Source organism: Strigops habroptila, chromosome 10 (genome assembly GCF_004027225.2).
Source record: "Strigops habroptila isolate Jane chromosome 10, bStrHab1.2.pri, whole genome shotgun sequence".
In the NCBI taxonomy this organism is placed as follows: domain Eukaryota; kingdom Metazoa; phylum Chordata; class Aves; order Psittaciformes; family Psittacidae; genus Strigops; species Strigops habroptila.
In genome coordinates, this window is record NC_046359.1 from 310,578 (window position 1) to 326,414 (window position 15,837).

Sequence of the window (15,837 nt, forward strand, 5' to 3'; positions counted from 1 at the left end):
AAACAGAAAGTAAGCAGATGTAAATAAAGGATCTGACTATTCATTTTTTTCCAATAAACTATTTTGAGCCTAGGTACTTTTGAAATTAACAGGTGAAAATTTAATGTCAAACAGCAAATTCCAGCAGCTATTAGTTAATGAAACACTTTTTACAGCACTTAGTGATGGTTTAATAGTGTAAAAATCACATGCATAAGAATATATTATGTGTTTTTAAGGTCAGCTCAGTTGAATGCAAAGAATAAGTGAAGTCTGGAGATTTCCATGCGAAGTGAATCGTTGAACATGCAGAGACAGTTAATTCCTTCTGCTCTGCTTAGAGGTGAAAGTTGTATAAAAACGCTCAACATGACCAACATCAGCTCATTTCCACAATACCTTCATGAACACAGACCTGCTAATGAGGTGTCATGTTATGTTAAACTTTAGTCACAGCAGCAGCTGCACCGAAAATAATGTCTAGCTCTGTAATCCTTTTCAGGCTGAATGGTGAAGGAAGGATACAGCAGAGAATAAAAGGAGAGGAGTAAGTTTCAGGAGTCTTTCAAACTGACATTTACAAATGAATCAGATTGAGCTTCCTTGGGAAGCCTTAGGAAGTGAGAGATCTATGCAAGTCTTCAGTGTATTTCTCCCAGATTTTCCTGAGGTAAATTTGGTTCATGTTCTTGGAGTGTATTATTCTGGTCTCCACAGGGAAAGCGAAATGCAGTTGTGTCCTTAATCAGATTTCAAACAGTAATTGTCAGGTGTCATATTAACAAAGCACAATACGATCTAAATACTACTACCTGAATACCTTAGGTAAATGTGACAGCAACAATTACTAATATTAGTGTTTTTATATGTAAAGGGTAATATAGCCACCAGATAAAGAACTTCTTGTATTCTCTTGGAAGAAGTCTGAGCGTTTTCCTCTATCAAAATGGCATGGCGTGGAAGGACATTAGGTCAGCCAGTATGACTGCGGAAACAGGCACGCTTTCAGCGAAACAAGCCCGCTTTTCTAAAAGCCTCATCCTTTTTTTCAGCTTTATTAACTTGTTTAGTAGAAGATGTTGCCTCTAATAAAAGATGCTACCTTTCAAACTTGCCTCTCTTAACTTCTTAGACCATCACATCTTCAATAAAGACTATGCGTACTTTCACAAAGGTAATACTCTTCTTTTTCCTCTGAAAAGCATTTGGTAAAGTGTCAGTGGTGCTCTGTGTTTGTCACTTTGGAAGTGGCAGATCAGGTTTGCCTTCTTCATCACCATCCTCATTATTGTCATAATAATGAAAATCATTAAAAATGTCTGTCTGTCTATTTCTGTCAGCAATGCAGACTTGTTTTAAACTGAGAGGCCAGTTTGGATTCCTTTTTTGTTTGTTTGTTGTGTGTTGTGCAATTGCACCAAAGTTTGTGGATGCCAGATTATGTCAGCAACAGTCTGATGAAAGAGCCATTTTCTCCATTAGGCTTAGCAAATATTTTCATTCATTGGGACATGCCTCCCTTAGCAGCATTGGCTGAAAGATACAATCAGGAAGAACCCTTTTAACTTGTTTCACAGACAATATAGCCCTGAAGTTTCATGGAAGAAGAGCTTTTTTATATTATAGGTTGTCATTTTATATACTCACATTCACAGTTAGAACCTGTTTGCTGCAGTGTCCAACTCTTCCTTCTCTTTCCATAAGCTTCTTGTTTCACTGAAATCTGAGCATGAACCTGCTCCCTAAGCTGAGACCTGAGTTTATGAGTTTCAGACTCAAAAGCTTAGCTAAAACAACCACATAAAAAATCAGAAGCATAATTTCTTGTGTAAAATACAGTTGCTTAACCTTTTCAGATTGGTTCTTGGTCAAAAATTGCAAAAGCAATGTAACACTGAGATTATACTGCACTAACCTTCAGATTTTAAAAAGTTTTCAGGAAAAAAGAAATCTGTCGGTGAGTAGATTTGCATTCCCCGGGAGTTACTCGATAAAATGAAATTATTTTCCAAACTATTTTTTTTTAAATTTAGTGATCCGTTCTTTGAATTCCTCTAGCATGTGTGTTTTTCCAGTCCACTGGGGGGGAAATTCACAGTTTGGGCTCCTCACTCTGATGTTTAGAAGTGTTCTAGCTGGTTCTCCTGGGAAATATTTCCCAGGGTTGTGTGGGGTGACTCCTGTTAGTGTCAATGGGAAAAGTACAGCTGAGATCCTCCATGGAGCTTTCAAAATATATAGTCCACTTCAGTTATACCAAATGTGATTTCAATTCTCATTAGTGAATGGAGTTCAGTGGTGATAATTGGATCCTTACATGGGTGTTTTAGTTTCACATTTGTTTGTCGTCTTCAGGCCCTGGCTAGGGACAGTTATTCTTTTCACAAGCAATATTCTAAGTACATGCATCTCAGATCTGTTTTCTGGTTTTTGCACAGCTGTTTGGATCTGAAGTTCTCGTAAGAGGATTTTGAGTTTATGAAAGCAGCAGGACTGATCTTGCAAATCTTACACTGGCAAAACTCCCACTGGAGTCAGTGAAAGTGAAGATTGCAAGATTGGGACCTCAGTTCATATCCATTTATCACTTTCTGAAGAAAAAAAAAAAAGTGTTTATTTTAAAATATGGCATCGTGTGTAGATGTTTTCAGTTTACATTGTCATGCGTTTTTCCCATTTTGTCTTACCTTATTAACATTCATATTTCATTCAAGTTCACCTCTCTCTCATCTTTATTACCAGCTACTGTAAATGCTACTACTCCTACACCACCCACTGTCACCACTAACATGCCCGATACTAATAGAAACGATAAGCCAAACAATGGTAAGAAATCCTGTGTTACATTTTTCCTTGTACTGTGTCTAGAGCAAATTCATTGTATTTTAAGGTGTGTTTTTCATAGTATGATAATGTCAAGGGTCATGCCTCAGTTTTGGTCTCATTTACACTGAAATAAATTAGGAGTAACTTCAATGGACCACGTAAGAATGGTGTAAATGAGAACAGAACCAAACTCTGTTTATTTGTATCATGTTTACCTGGCACTTATATGAAAGGGACTTACCCATTTTATTTACCCATACAAAGAATGAGGGAAGGGAGAGGGAATTTTGAACAGGGTCTGAAAAGAACCATGCTATTGAAATATTTTAAGGCTACAGATTATGAGGCATTGTGTGGCTCCCGCTTATGCAGCCAGGGTGGCATGCTGAGATTGTCTGTTCCTCACTAGTCAGTCACAGGAGCCAAGTGGAATCATTCCTATGGAGCAAAGCCACTTCCACTGAGTCAGCAGGAATCGTTCCACTGACTTCAAGAAGAGCTGGATCAGACTTTACTAGGGAAAATGTTGACAGTATCAGATATCATTTACTTTTCATTTAGAAAGATTAAGGGAAAAAATAAGGTAGTAAATGAACCTATTATTAGCACAGGAAAAAAGCTGGGATTTCTTTTGAGGTTTTCTCAAATTCTATGATATCACTGTCGCCTAGAGACTGAGCATCATTTTATGAGGCACAGCTAGATTATTTATTAGTTTGTTAAAGATAATTGTTAAACATTATTAACAGCACAGAGATAGATTCCTGCAATTTTCATCTGAGGCTTAAAGATGGGGGATTTTTAAGACTTCTTTTTTTCAGTGTGCTTCACAGAAAATAAAATCAGAAATATGCGGGGTTTTTTGTGGTTTGTTTTCGTTTTGGGCTGGCTGTTGTTTTTTTGTTTTTTTTTTTTTTTGTTGTTGGTTTTGCTTTTATCCCCAAATGCATCACTTGTTACTGTAGGTTTTAAAATTCTTGGAGTATTTTTTCACTTGGCAGATCATTTGTTGTATATTGGTAATCAGGCAGTACAGTAGACAATATGAAAGAATTTATCTGAATTCAGCCTGTTTAGACTTATTAAGCTGTAGAAGTAAGAAGCAAATATTGAAAATTTCTTCAATAGTGTTTTCAAACACTGTTGAAAAATAGTGCATTTTTCTTTTATGGAGCCATTCACTCTATGTTCACTATAATGAGTTAACTTTGATTTTTGTAACTACAGAGAGAAAGCCTTATTAATGTTAGTATGAATAAAAACTGGACAATTAAATTCTTTCTTTGGCTTTGAAACTCTCAAGAGAAAGTAGAAAGACTAAGAAAAATAACCCAAATTTGTTTACAGTAGAAGCAAATTAAACTTTCACTCAGCTGACTGGAGTAATTTTCCACTCTTGGTAAGTTGATTTTTAGACCAAGAGCAGACAGCCAAGAACAGACAGTTAAGTTGCATATATTTTCTTTAATCCATTAACTATGTGGCTTACTACACACAGACCTGCAGGAATTCAGACTTCCTGCTACGGTTATCTTCAGAATGAAGAGAAATTCACCTGAATTCTCCCATACACGACCACAGAGGTACCAAGAGTCTAAGATAGAAGGGATCAAAACCATAGGAATTATCTCAACTCCAATTATTTGGCCAGTGAAACAAAGGCCTCTCCGTTTCAGTAAAAACTCAGCAGATGAGAACCCAGAGAGAAAAAGTATGTACAACTTTTTTCTTCCAACTATGTCCGCATCAGCCACTTCTGAGGAGACTGGCAATAATACCTTGGCTGCTTTTACAGAAAAAATCAACCTAGATAATACTGTGATGAATCAGTTACCAAATGAAAATATTTTGAATTATTCTAGAAGTTCATTTCATGGCACTTCCGATGCATCGGATGCTGTTACAGAGCCTGCTATGAATGAAGCAATTCCTCTTCGTCAAAGCAGAAGTCTTAATGCAGGGGTAGCACAGACTTTGGCAGATGGGCTGGATCATTCTGACTCAGAGGCAGTGTTCCGCTCTCCTGTTAGCAGCAGGAGCAGCACTGCGTATGGACACAAAAAAGAAACTCTGTGGATTTCGTCCCCCGACAGCAGCACAGCCAATTTCATGCATGTAAGCAACATCTTGGACCCTGCGAGTTGGTGGAATGAGACCTTATTTCATCATTATATCACCTCTGACATTCAAGACAGACATCATTCTCTTTCTAGCTTATCTGTATCAGCTGCGGAGGAGAAGTCATCATTCCAAAGAAGTAGGCTAGATTTGCTAGACTCCTCACCTGAAAATTTTTACCTGGAATTGATAAAAGGCAATGCTGATAAGGAAACTTTTTCTACATTAGCAGCAAATAGTGAATTTGAGTTCAGAAAATCTACACACATTAAGGAACATCACTCAGGAAGCATTACAAATTTAACTTCTATGGAGACTGCACATGCAAAACGAACAACTTTCTTTCAAAACATGAAAACAACATACACAAAATTTATGCCTGATATCCAACTGACAAATTCATTCCTAGGACACAGGAGAGAACTACTACCATTTTCGGCACTTCTGATAGGAACAGGCTGGACAAGTTCAGCATTTAAGGATGTTGTAACGACCCTGCCTGTTTATCAACAATTGTTGACTGACATATATTTGGAAAGTGACAGCATGTTTATATCTAATAGCAATTACTGGTCTCATCATTATTTAAAACATTCAGTATATTTTCAAAATCCAAGTGAGATCCTCAGATATGGAATACTGGAGAACAATTTGGGTGCATTTCATGATAGTAATGAAAAGTCATCTTTTTCCGTGTTAGAGCCAGAGAACGTGAAAAGAGTCAGCAACTCTGGGGGCTCAGGTTACTTAGATTTTCCAGCAAAATATCTAGATGTTTCTCCTTCTTTAACAGCAAGTTTCTGGACTGTTTCCTATTATTTGAAAGAAGAATCTCAAGTGTTTTTTGGGGAGCCATCAGAAAATTGGTGGCACTCATTTAATAAACTGCTTTCTTCCCCAACAGAAAGATTGCCACCAATTAGTTCACCTGCTAAGTCTGACAGTATCTCTGAACAAACATCTGCCATTAGATTATTAGGTCACAGGGCTGAAGAAACAAGCTCTTCTAGTCATGCATCAGCTTTGGAAACACAAATCTTTAGTTCATTTATTCCAGGCCTCTCAAAGAGAATTTCAGAAAGTAATGGCAGGACAATATCACAGTTGTACTCAACAATGAACTTTGCAAACCTAACCATGTCTTCCAACAGTGAATTTTATTTTGGTTTTCCTTTGCTCTCCTTGGGAGCACCTTTGAGTCAACCCTCTGTACAGGTACAGGTAAGTCCTTTTGATAAGGTACTTGAAAACTCCACAGAGAAATTAATTATATTTGATAGTTTGCACATGCAACTTAGAACTGACCTAGTAAGTGATCAAACCAACATGATCTTCCTAAACAATAGGCAGCAGCTTGTTTCTGTCACTCCAACACATTCAGGAACCCAGTCTTCAAGGGATAGCCAAGCTGCTTTCTTGATAAATGCACCAGTTAAGAGTTCAGTAAACAGTACAAGAACAAATGGATCACTGAAGCCTCAAAGTCTTTCAGAAAATGCTGCTGTAGCATATGCTATTGATAAAGCAAGAAGTAAAGTTCAAATAGATGCAGGTATTCTTTTAAAAAACATCAGTTTGATGAGTTCTGACTTCCTTCCAGTCACTTGGTCTTTGGAATTAAGGCACCTTCTTCATTCAGACTCAGAATTCGGAGTCAGTGTACCTCCTAACAGCTACTCCATGCCTCCACTCCCACAGAGTTTTCAGAACCATCTTGATTCAATTTCTCCAAGCCTGGTCACTCAGTGGGACATAGCAGAGTTAAGCTTGCCAACAACTGTAACACCAAGAAGTCATCTAACTGTTTTAGGACAAAACTCCATTGAAAATCAAGGAGACAGTCTGAGATATTCTCTATGGGCAGTAGAACAAGAAATCATTGGTGATAATGAAGACATAAGGAATTCTTCTGTTCTGACATCAACAAACATATTGAAGCTTTCTGAATGGGATTCGGAAGGAGAGGTGTACGGATCCTTTAGCAAGCATGGAGAAGGAATGTCTTCTCTGAATATTGTTAGTACTCATGCCTTGGATTTTGAAAATGCTGATTATGGACATTTTGCCAATCTCTCTTCTATTTTGGAGGCATCAAGAACTGCTGTAATGAATGATGCAATATCTTTGCCATCTTCATACAGTGGAGTTGTTATTCAGCAAAAAGAGACCATCTTGCAGGGCACTCTGATGACACCTGCAGCAGCAATCCGTCACTCTTCCATGCCATCCCAAATGCCAGTTTCTTCTGTAATGTACCATCAGTTACCAGTTTCAGCACATGTTCATTCCTTGAGCAATTTACCATCTGGGACAAGCCAAAATAGCACTCCTTACCCACCACTGAATCAACTTACTAGCTCTCCTGCAGTCTTTTTATCTTGTTTGTGTTACTCCACCACTGAGCTGGGCTGCCTGTGTCAACCTGAGGTCAACTACAGTATGTCGCGCCATTAAGTTAGTTGTAGAAAAAATCCAGATTATCTTACCTATTAGATATTCAGTTGGTAGAAGTAGCTGGCTTTCATCCTTTAGATATAGATCCATTTAGCATATAAAAAGATTTTGGAACAGTAGTTTAATTACAGTAGAAGGGAACTTGTAACATTTGAGTAAATGTCATTAACATTTGATTTCTAATTTTTGTGTGCATCTCTAAGACAGCTCTCATGAGACTGTGAGGATAATATATTAGGTTGCCATATATTTTATATATTTTTTATGCCATTTTATTGTTTGACATTGTATGATTGGTTTTGACTCACAGTATTCATATATTTTTGAGGATTTAAGTTTCATAAAGCAACTTTAGTTTGCCTAACAGAATAAAAAAAAAATAAACCTGGAATTTCATTGATCATTATAATTTTGAAGTTGATGGTGGGCTGGGAAGATTGTTTTTCCAGGTTCTTTTTTCAAATTGTCTTTGGCTACTTTTCATCAATTTTCTGCCCATAAAAATATTTTTTTTTATTCACCATTTCAGGATGGGATTTCCACTGTTTAATTTGAGAGTGAGAAATCATTTTTACTTTTCACTATCTGCCACCGCAGTCTCCTGAGAGTGTTTCAAAATGTAGATTAGTTCTTTGTTCTTGTTCTTTCTTCGCCTCCTTAAAACATGCTTTGGGTCACCATCTGGTGGAGATCTTGAAGCTGTTGACTAGTTATAGTTACTATATTTAATTGTAGAAATACTTTGCATATTCCTATATTAAGGTGATTTTTTCCACGTACTTAATTATGTAAATAAGGCTATAATTATATATATGACTATATATAATAATATATATAGTTATATATATGACTATTATATATGAAATATATAATGCACACTTTCTGTATGTGTGTATTGGTATAGCACATATAAAAGGTACATTATACATACAAAATTGAATATATGTTTATAGAGAGATATATGCATATAAATGAGATCCAAATCTTGCAAGTGTTTTCAGCTTGCCCAAAGTCCAGTTTTCTACTTTCAAGGACTTAATTTAACTTGTGAAAAATACAGGCTTTTAACAGAGAACATAACTATAAGATGATTTGATGTTATTTATTAGATGTGAAATCTTGTAATGCTGCTTACCACCTCATGAGCTTAAAGAGAATTTATATTTACCCTGTGCCATTTCAAAACAATTTTACTGAATATAAAATTGCTCCAAGCCAAGTATTACACATTTTGTGACTGAAAGATGGTTTGTTCAGTTGCCAGTTTTCTAAAGCTAATGTGAATTCTTCTACTCTCTGGCCATCACTAGGCCTAAGAGCAAAGACTGCATTGTGAAAACAAGAATTGGATATTCCTTCTCCCACAAATTCTGTCCTCAGTTGTTACTTTCAATTGATGAGCCTTATCTGCTCTCTTTAAGTCTAATCTGCAGTGGTTGAATTCTGGATTATAACAATATGACTGAGAGCAAAATTTATTGTGTTACAGACTACAGTAATTACGATAATTTTTTAAATTCATTACGCTTTCATCACCTTTTACACACCACATTAAAGGCATATGCAAAATACTATTTATACATACATTTGTGAGTTTCCATATCACATTTCATGTGTCTCTAAAAATACGGAGGGGGAGGAAATTCCTGTCTAATTTGACAGGACTAATGGGAATGGGCCCAAGCCTGCAGGGCTTGTTCACTCCAAAATTTTATAATGCCAACTAGGGCTTGTCCTTGTATGTTGGTTTCAGCCCAATCTTTATACTCATCATGAAACTAAAGTCTCATTATTAAAAAGGCAAATTTGCTCAGTTTCTAACATTATAATGCTGTTTTTAATGGACAGGGGGGCTATTCTACAGGATATCAATAACTGTCTTTACTTCCAACTCCGATGCTACGTTGAAAGTACATGATGTGGTTGCAGAATGGGTAAGTTAAGTTTTCTTTCCTATGTGATTACATATATGAATCTGCCACATTGATGTTACCAATCAGAAAAAAAACCCCACAAAACAAAACCCTACCAATTAAATTCTGAAATTCATATGTGTTCTCTGAAAATGTTTCCATTATTGATTTGTGCAGTAATGAATTCAGGTCTAACTGGGGCTATTAAGCACTATAGATAAAATTTTTAAATGTCTCCACTATAGTAGTCAGTTTCTTAAGAAATGTAGATACTACTTGTAATTTTGGAAAGCATAGAGAAATCAGAATTGCCCACTGAAAGAGGCAGATGTTCAAGTTCCAACATCACTACAGAGAGCAAAATACTAACGTGGTTTTGAAGTTATAGTAATAGAAATAATAATAAAAAAAAAAAAGACAATGTTCATTTGTGTGAGGCAGTATAATTTTGCAATTTACACTAATATTCTCTACTTCAGAAGTCTTCTGCCATAGGTCAGTTATTGGGGTTTCTAGCAGGCCCTGTTTTTTTAGCCCATTTATCAGACAGGCTCCTTTCTGGGCCCTCTGGGTGGAGGATTTTGAAGTTCTTGCCTCTGAAAGTGCCTTCTATCTGAATACAAATATTCTCTGTCCTTTTTGACAGTTCATATAGTGGCACTCACACAGTCTGTAAGTAGTCTTTATACCAACTACTTAACATGAAAATATGATATCATAATATATGTCAATTATTCTTTATTTTTCTTTTAATAAGCCTGGAGACTTTCAGCTTTCAGAAGCTAAAGAAACAACCAATAGCCATCTACAAGCCAGAAATACAGCCATCTACACCTGCCAAGGTGCAGGTCTCTTGGCAGCAGTAGCCAGGCAAAAGTACATAGGTGCCTGAGCCAGAGAATCTATAAAGGTGTCACTTGACACTGGCAGAGTATACAAAAGTTTCTCCCAGGGGGAAAACTGAACAGCCATTGCCCACTGAGAATAAATAGTACAAAGGTCTGAAAAAAAGATCATTATAAGATTGGAAACTTTTAGGTGAAAATTGACCCTGTAATTTTGTCAGTAAATATTTTCTAATTAAAGTGTTTCTGAGAATTTAAGATGCGAAAGAGACAGAAAAAAGGAAAAGTTCAGCATCCTGTGCACTTACCTATTCTCTGTGTCATGACCTTATGAAGATCTCCTTTTGTCAGTAAAAAAGCCCACATCTCTCACTACCAGTTGTACATCTAACACAACAATCATCTCACTGAAATGGGAAAGTGTTCTCTTCACTTTGAGAATGTGAAGGGGATTTCTCCGGGGGAGAAGGGTGAATTTATAGCTCTGTTTTAAGCAACAAAGAGTCCCATTAACATCTCACCGTTCATGCAGTCAATGTATTCCTGTTTTTCAGCTAAACCGTACTTTCCAGAACTGGAATTACACTGTGTATGTGGTCAATATCAGGTAAATGATAGGGGAAGGCTGTTGATGCTATGTTCCTTTGGAGAATTAGCCCACCCTAATTAATATTTATTTCTTTCATAGCATCCACCCTGGCTCCATAAAAGAGGGAACAAGGGAAAAGAGAAGTATTAAAAGGTAAAATTTTTAAAGACATTTTCTTGATAGAGGCAATGGCTGCTATTACAAGTGGCTTTACAACAGGCTTTCTTGTCTATTGCTGGATTCATTGTCTATTATTTGGCATATGCTGCCAGTCTGTAAATATATGACTGCTGGTGAGCTGTGTGCTCTGAATGTGCTCAGAAACCTAATACTGGTTATTGTGTTTGTTTTGGTTTAAACCTCGTGAGCTTTAAATTGTAACAAATCATTTTTTCAGGGCTCAGGTTTTACCTGTCACAAAACTGAATAGACATACCATATATTTGTGGTATGGCACACCCACCTTGCTTTAGCAACAAGCGTTGGTACACTGCTATCTGTCCACTGTCACTGCATTTCTTCTCTTGAACCAGAGTCTTTTGGGTTAACAGACATCTTACTAGATGCAAAACACTGAAAAATCATTCTAGAATTGAAAGCCAAACGAGTGTGAGTTAAACTATTTACCATATGCTCTCATTTCCTGACTTCTGCTGGGCCCAGAGGCACTCTAGTTGGGATGGCCTCAAAGGCAGCCAAAGAAAGTTAGATGGGTCACACCCCCTGAAAACTGGGCCTTGGGGGATTTCTTTGAAAGCAGCAGTCTGATTTCTGAGGCATATATGGGGAGGGAGTAAATCTTAGAACCAAAGTAAGGAGAGGAAACCGAAACAGAATTGTTAGTCTTGTGAGGAAGGGACAAGTGGGTATGGGATGTATCTGTTTGCAGTGTAGGCAAAAGTATTGTGGGAAAGGACTTTATTGAGAACTGACATAGTAACAGCTGGGCTTTTTCATTTCAGAGCTAGCCAAGTATTCCCAATTTACCAACAGAGAGAAGTTACTGATGCTTCCAGCTTTCTACGGTTTATCTACATGCAAAAAGATTTGTAGAAGTTACTATCTCCTTCCCACACACCCATAGCAGAAAGACGGCTTTTATTGGCAAAACCATTTAACTGGGAAAGTGTAAACCCAGTCTCTGAATGGGCTATTTTGCTGCTTGACCTACATTTACAGTAGGGTGTAGTGATGTGGGTTGGACTTTTTTTCACACTTCTAAATGATATGGTTATGCTAGCAGAACCTTTTAAGTGGAGACCATGCCTCAGGTCTTACCAACAATCCAAGACTGCTGAGGAATGTGGAGCTTTCCCCATCTTTATTCCTTCATCTTTTACAAAGCTAGCAGCTCAGCCTGTCAGCATCTGTTCTCTCCTACACTACATACCTGATTTCTTCTTGTCTCACCTTCCCACCATCCTGTCTTCTGGATTTTGTTTCTTGTTCCCGGTCTATTAAAAAAAAAAAAAAAGGGAGATGAAGAGGGAGAAATTATTCTAGTAATTCCCTTTCCCTCCCTTTGTGACATACAGTGAATACGGCACCAGATTACTTCTAGTAATGTATGACTGTTATGAGGAAGTAGCCTCATTCCTATTTACTTTGCTTATCATATGTAATTTCAGAAGCAATGTAATTACACATTTGTAGTAGGTCATTAAGTTTTTGAGGGGAGGTCTAATGAGAAACTAGTCTTCTCATAGGCTCTAGTGCACTATGTGTCAAGGCCAACCAGTATTTTTTTATAATTCTGAAAAACTTAGTATAAATGCTAATCATGTCACACAAAATATTACTGTTCTCCAAATAATCAGGATTGTTATGCTGGGCATGTTTACTTAGAAAAGAAAAAAACAAAAAGAGAAGTCAAAATTCTGGCCAACTAAGCAACCAAGTTGGGGTAACACAGAGGTAATAAAAAATTTAATTGAGCTGCATGATATGTGACTAACAAAAATTGAACTTTTTATGCATTGTATATGCACATGTGCATATATACAAATACATATGCACTGGATTTTTTGCTGTTTTTTCATGTATTTTTCATCTTACATATATTTTCATGCATCATTTACCTCTTACAGGAGAAACATTTGGAAAAAGCTGGTGTTCTACCAGTTTCAAATCTTCTAAGTATTTGTCTATCATTATATATTACTTTCCTTACAAAAAAAAAAGGATGAGCTTGCCAGTAGTCTTCAGTGTTCCTCAATTTAGTCACGAGGTTTCCAGTTCCTTGAGGTTCATGCAGCTATTACTAGACTCTGCAAGGAAGAAATCTGTTGAATTTCTGAAGATCCAGAAAGCAAACTTTTTTTTTTAAACTATTTCCCAATCATTGCTTTCAAGATACTTTGTTAGGTTTTCCACTTTCTTGGATTTGTCCTGGGTAGGATTCTAAGGAAATCCTACAGGACACCAGAGTAACATTTTGGGGTATAAAATATTAGCAGGTTACAGGTTGGAAGTTTTTAGTCCCTGATGGAAGTGATGTTACTTTCTCACTACTCAGGTCATCCACTGAAATGTTAAGGCTGAGTTCTTGTGTGTAAGTTACTTACAGTGGGATTTCATACAGTTTCTATTAATTAAATATTCATATAAATTATTTCAGTGAATAATTGTCTGAAGATTTTCTTATGTCATAGAATCATAGAATGGTTTGGGTTAGAAAGGACCTTAAGTCCATCTATAGTTCCAACCCCCCTGCCATAGGCAGGGACACCTTCCACTAGACCAGGTTGCTCAAAGCCCCATCCAACCTGGCTTTGAACGCTGCCAGGTGTGGGGCAGCTACAGTTTCTCTAGGCAACCTGTTCCAGTGCCTCACCACCCTTACGGTGAAGAATTTTTTCCCTAGTATTTAATCTAAATCTACCCTTTTCCAGTTTAAAACCATTTCTCCTTGTTCTATCCCTACATGCCGTTGTAAAAAGTCCCTCTCCAGCTTTCTTGTTTCTCCATTTTGGATAAGCAAGAATAAGTCTGTTGCAGTATTTCCCTTAGCTTTAAATACTTCTTACTCCATTTACCTTCACGTTCATCTGAACAGAATTTCACTCCACAGTTAAAAGACCTAACCCAGAAGTATCATGGCCTTAACTATCTTTGCAGAAGTGAATGTAATAATCTTACTCTAACTCTCAAAACCTTATCTCTCTTTTCTGAATTTCCCCCAAGATCATAGCCTTTTTATTTCTAAGGCATTATTATAATTCTTTAAATTGCTCTTTCAGAAGTTTTCCCTCTCTTTACGTGAAGTCATATTCTTAGTATTCAGATTGCATCTTTTTTCCTTACCTTTTGGATTAGTATTTTGTACAACAGTTAAAAAACCAAACCAAACCAAAACCACAAACAAATAAAAAACCCCAAAACTTTCCCAACCCTTTCTATGCATTTTCCTTTGCTTCAACCCTTATTTACTACACTGCTACCTTATCAAGGCACTTCTGCTGTCATTCTCCCCACCTAGTCTTCTTGCAAGTGAAAGAGGAAGAATTGTTAGAGAGAATGATGTAGAGAAGAAATAGAAGCTGGAAGTAGGAGGTAGGAAGCTGGCTTTTTTTGGCGTGTTAAAAATAGGTGCTTTCCAAAAAAATATTTTAAACTGTACTGCATTCCAGAGAAGAGCAAAACAAAACAAAAATATGGAAGTGGATTCTTAATCTTTCATTGCTGTGTTCTATGAGCTGCAAAAATCCAAAGTACACTGTTATTGTTAGGTGTTCATGTATGTGGTGATGAGAGATAGAGTGCCAAGTCCAAAATGCATATTATTATCAGCACCTTTAATACTGTGAGATAATCTGGATGACAGCAATATATCAAGCTAATACTTCGGTAGATTATTAACTATCTTAATAGGATTTTATCACGGTTTTACTTCACTTCATGTGTTTAATTTTTGACTCTGGTCATACTGTTACCATCTCTTAATGAGAGGGCAGCTATTCAAAATTCAGTAGACAGGGTTTCAGAATGGTACCCCATTATTTTGCACAAACCTTTGAAAGTGAAGCCAATTTGTGGATTTGATGTAGATAATCATAAATATGTTTGTTTCTTTCATTATTTCTTTGCCTTTTATGACTCTGCAGCTTTTTCAAAATTTTCTGTGGCTCCTGCTGCTGCTTTTCTCAGAAGGGTTCTACTGATCCTATGTCTTGTGAGATGGCTATATAGGGCTGCCTCTGGAATTGGTCTTCATTAAACAACTCAGCTCCACTGCTGCTTCTTTTTTCTTTTATTTTACAAGCAATTTTGAGAATTCAGGTCCCAATTAATTTAGAACCTTTTCTCTGCTTAACATATAAAGAAGATTATGCTTGCTTCAACATCCACTACTTGATTGTCATAATTTTGGCCTATTTCCCATGTTCAATTTCTTCTACTGCATGGAACAACATTAATGTTAGTACTGCTAAACAACTCATCCAAATTAAAAACCGCAGTGGTAACCATTTGTGCAAAGACCACTAAATTTAAACAAAAATCGCTTCTCTTAGGAATGAAAATAGAGAAGAAAAAGAAGGAAATCAGAGCTGCCCATGCCTAGTCCTTTTTTGAAGTCTGTGGGAGTTTTGCCACCAGTGTCAGCGAGGCAGACTCAGACTCCTGCATGCTGTGTTCTTCAGTCTTGTGTTGCTTAATGGAAATTTTAATGCACTTGGATAAAACTTAAGCTACTTAGATTGCATAATAGTTTTAGACAGGAGCTAGCAACATCAGAGCAGCATAAATTTACGTTTATAGTCCTAAGTATCTTTACCAAGTAAAGTATCTGCCTTCTGCATTCTTTGTAGGTTACTCCAAATTATTTGTTATGAAATAATAATCCTATTCTTGTTATAAACGAACACATCTCTGATGCCTATTCCTATTTTTAAAGTTTGCCTGGTTTCTACTGGTGAGGTTTTAGGAACAACTTGGATCTGGCACACCTCTACTCCCCCCAAATTCAACTTCAGTGTTACTGAAGGCAGAAAAGAACAGCCTTGACCAGTGCTGAGCAACATTTTAAAATGCCGCATAATATGTACAGTATGTGTAATATTTCTGCTTGAAAAACTGAGCAACAAAGAGCCAAGCAGAAACCCACAGGTTTCTC

At 36.8% G+C, this 15,837-nt stretch overlaps 1 protein-coding gene across 6 annotated transcripts in view; it reads left to right on the forward strand.

Moving 5' to 3' along the window:
* The window catches only part of ADGRG6 (adhesion G protein-coupled receptor G6), a 111,985-nt gene that overhangs the window by 56,333 nt on the left and 39,815 nt on the right, over positions 1–15,837 (forward strand). For 3 of the 6 annotated variants that reach the window (XM_030499814.1, XM_030499810.1, XM_030499811.1), the window contains exons 6-9: positions 2,722–2,805; positions 9,226–9,311; positions 10,690–10,742; positions 10,824–10,877. In XM_030499814.1, the coding sequence (XP_030355674.1) occupies positions 2,722–2,805; positions 9,226–9,311; positions 10,690–10,742; positions 10,824–10,877 (277 nt within the window). Of the gene's footprint in view, positions 1–1,111; positions 1,154–2,721; positions 2,806–4,303; positions 5,063–9,225; positions 9,312–10,689; positions 10,743–10,823; positions 10,878–15,837 lie in introns of all 6 variants that reach the window. The other 3 variants (XM_030499815.1, XM_030499812.1, XM_030499813.1) reach the window with 3 other exon arrangements.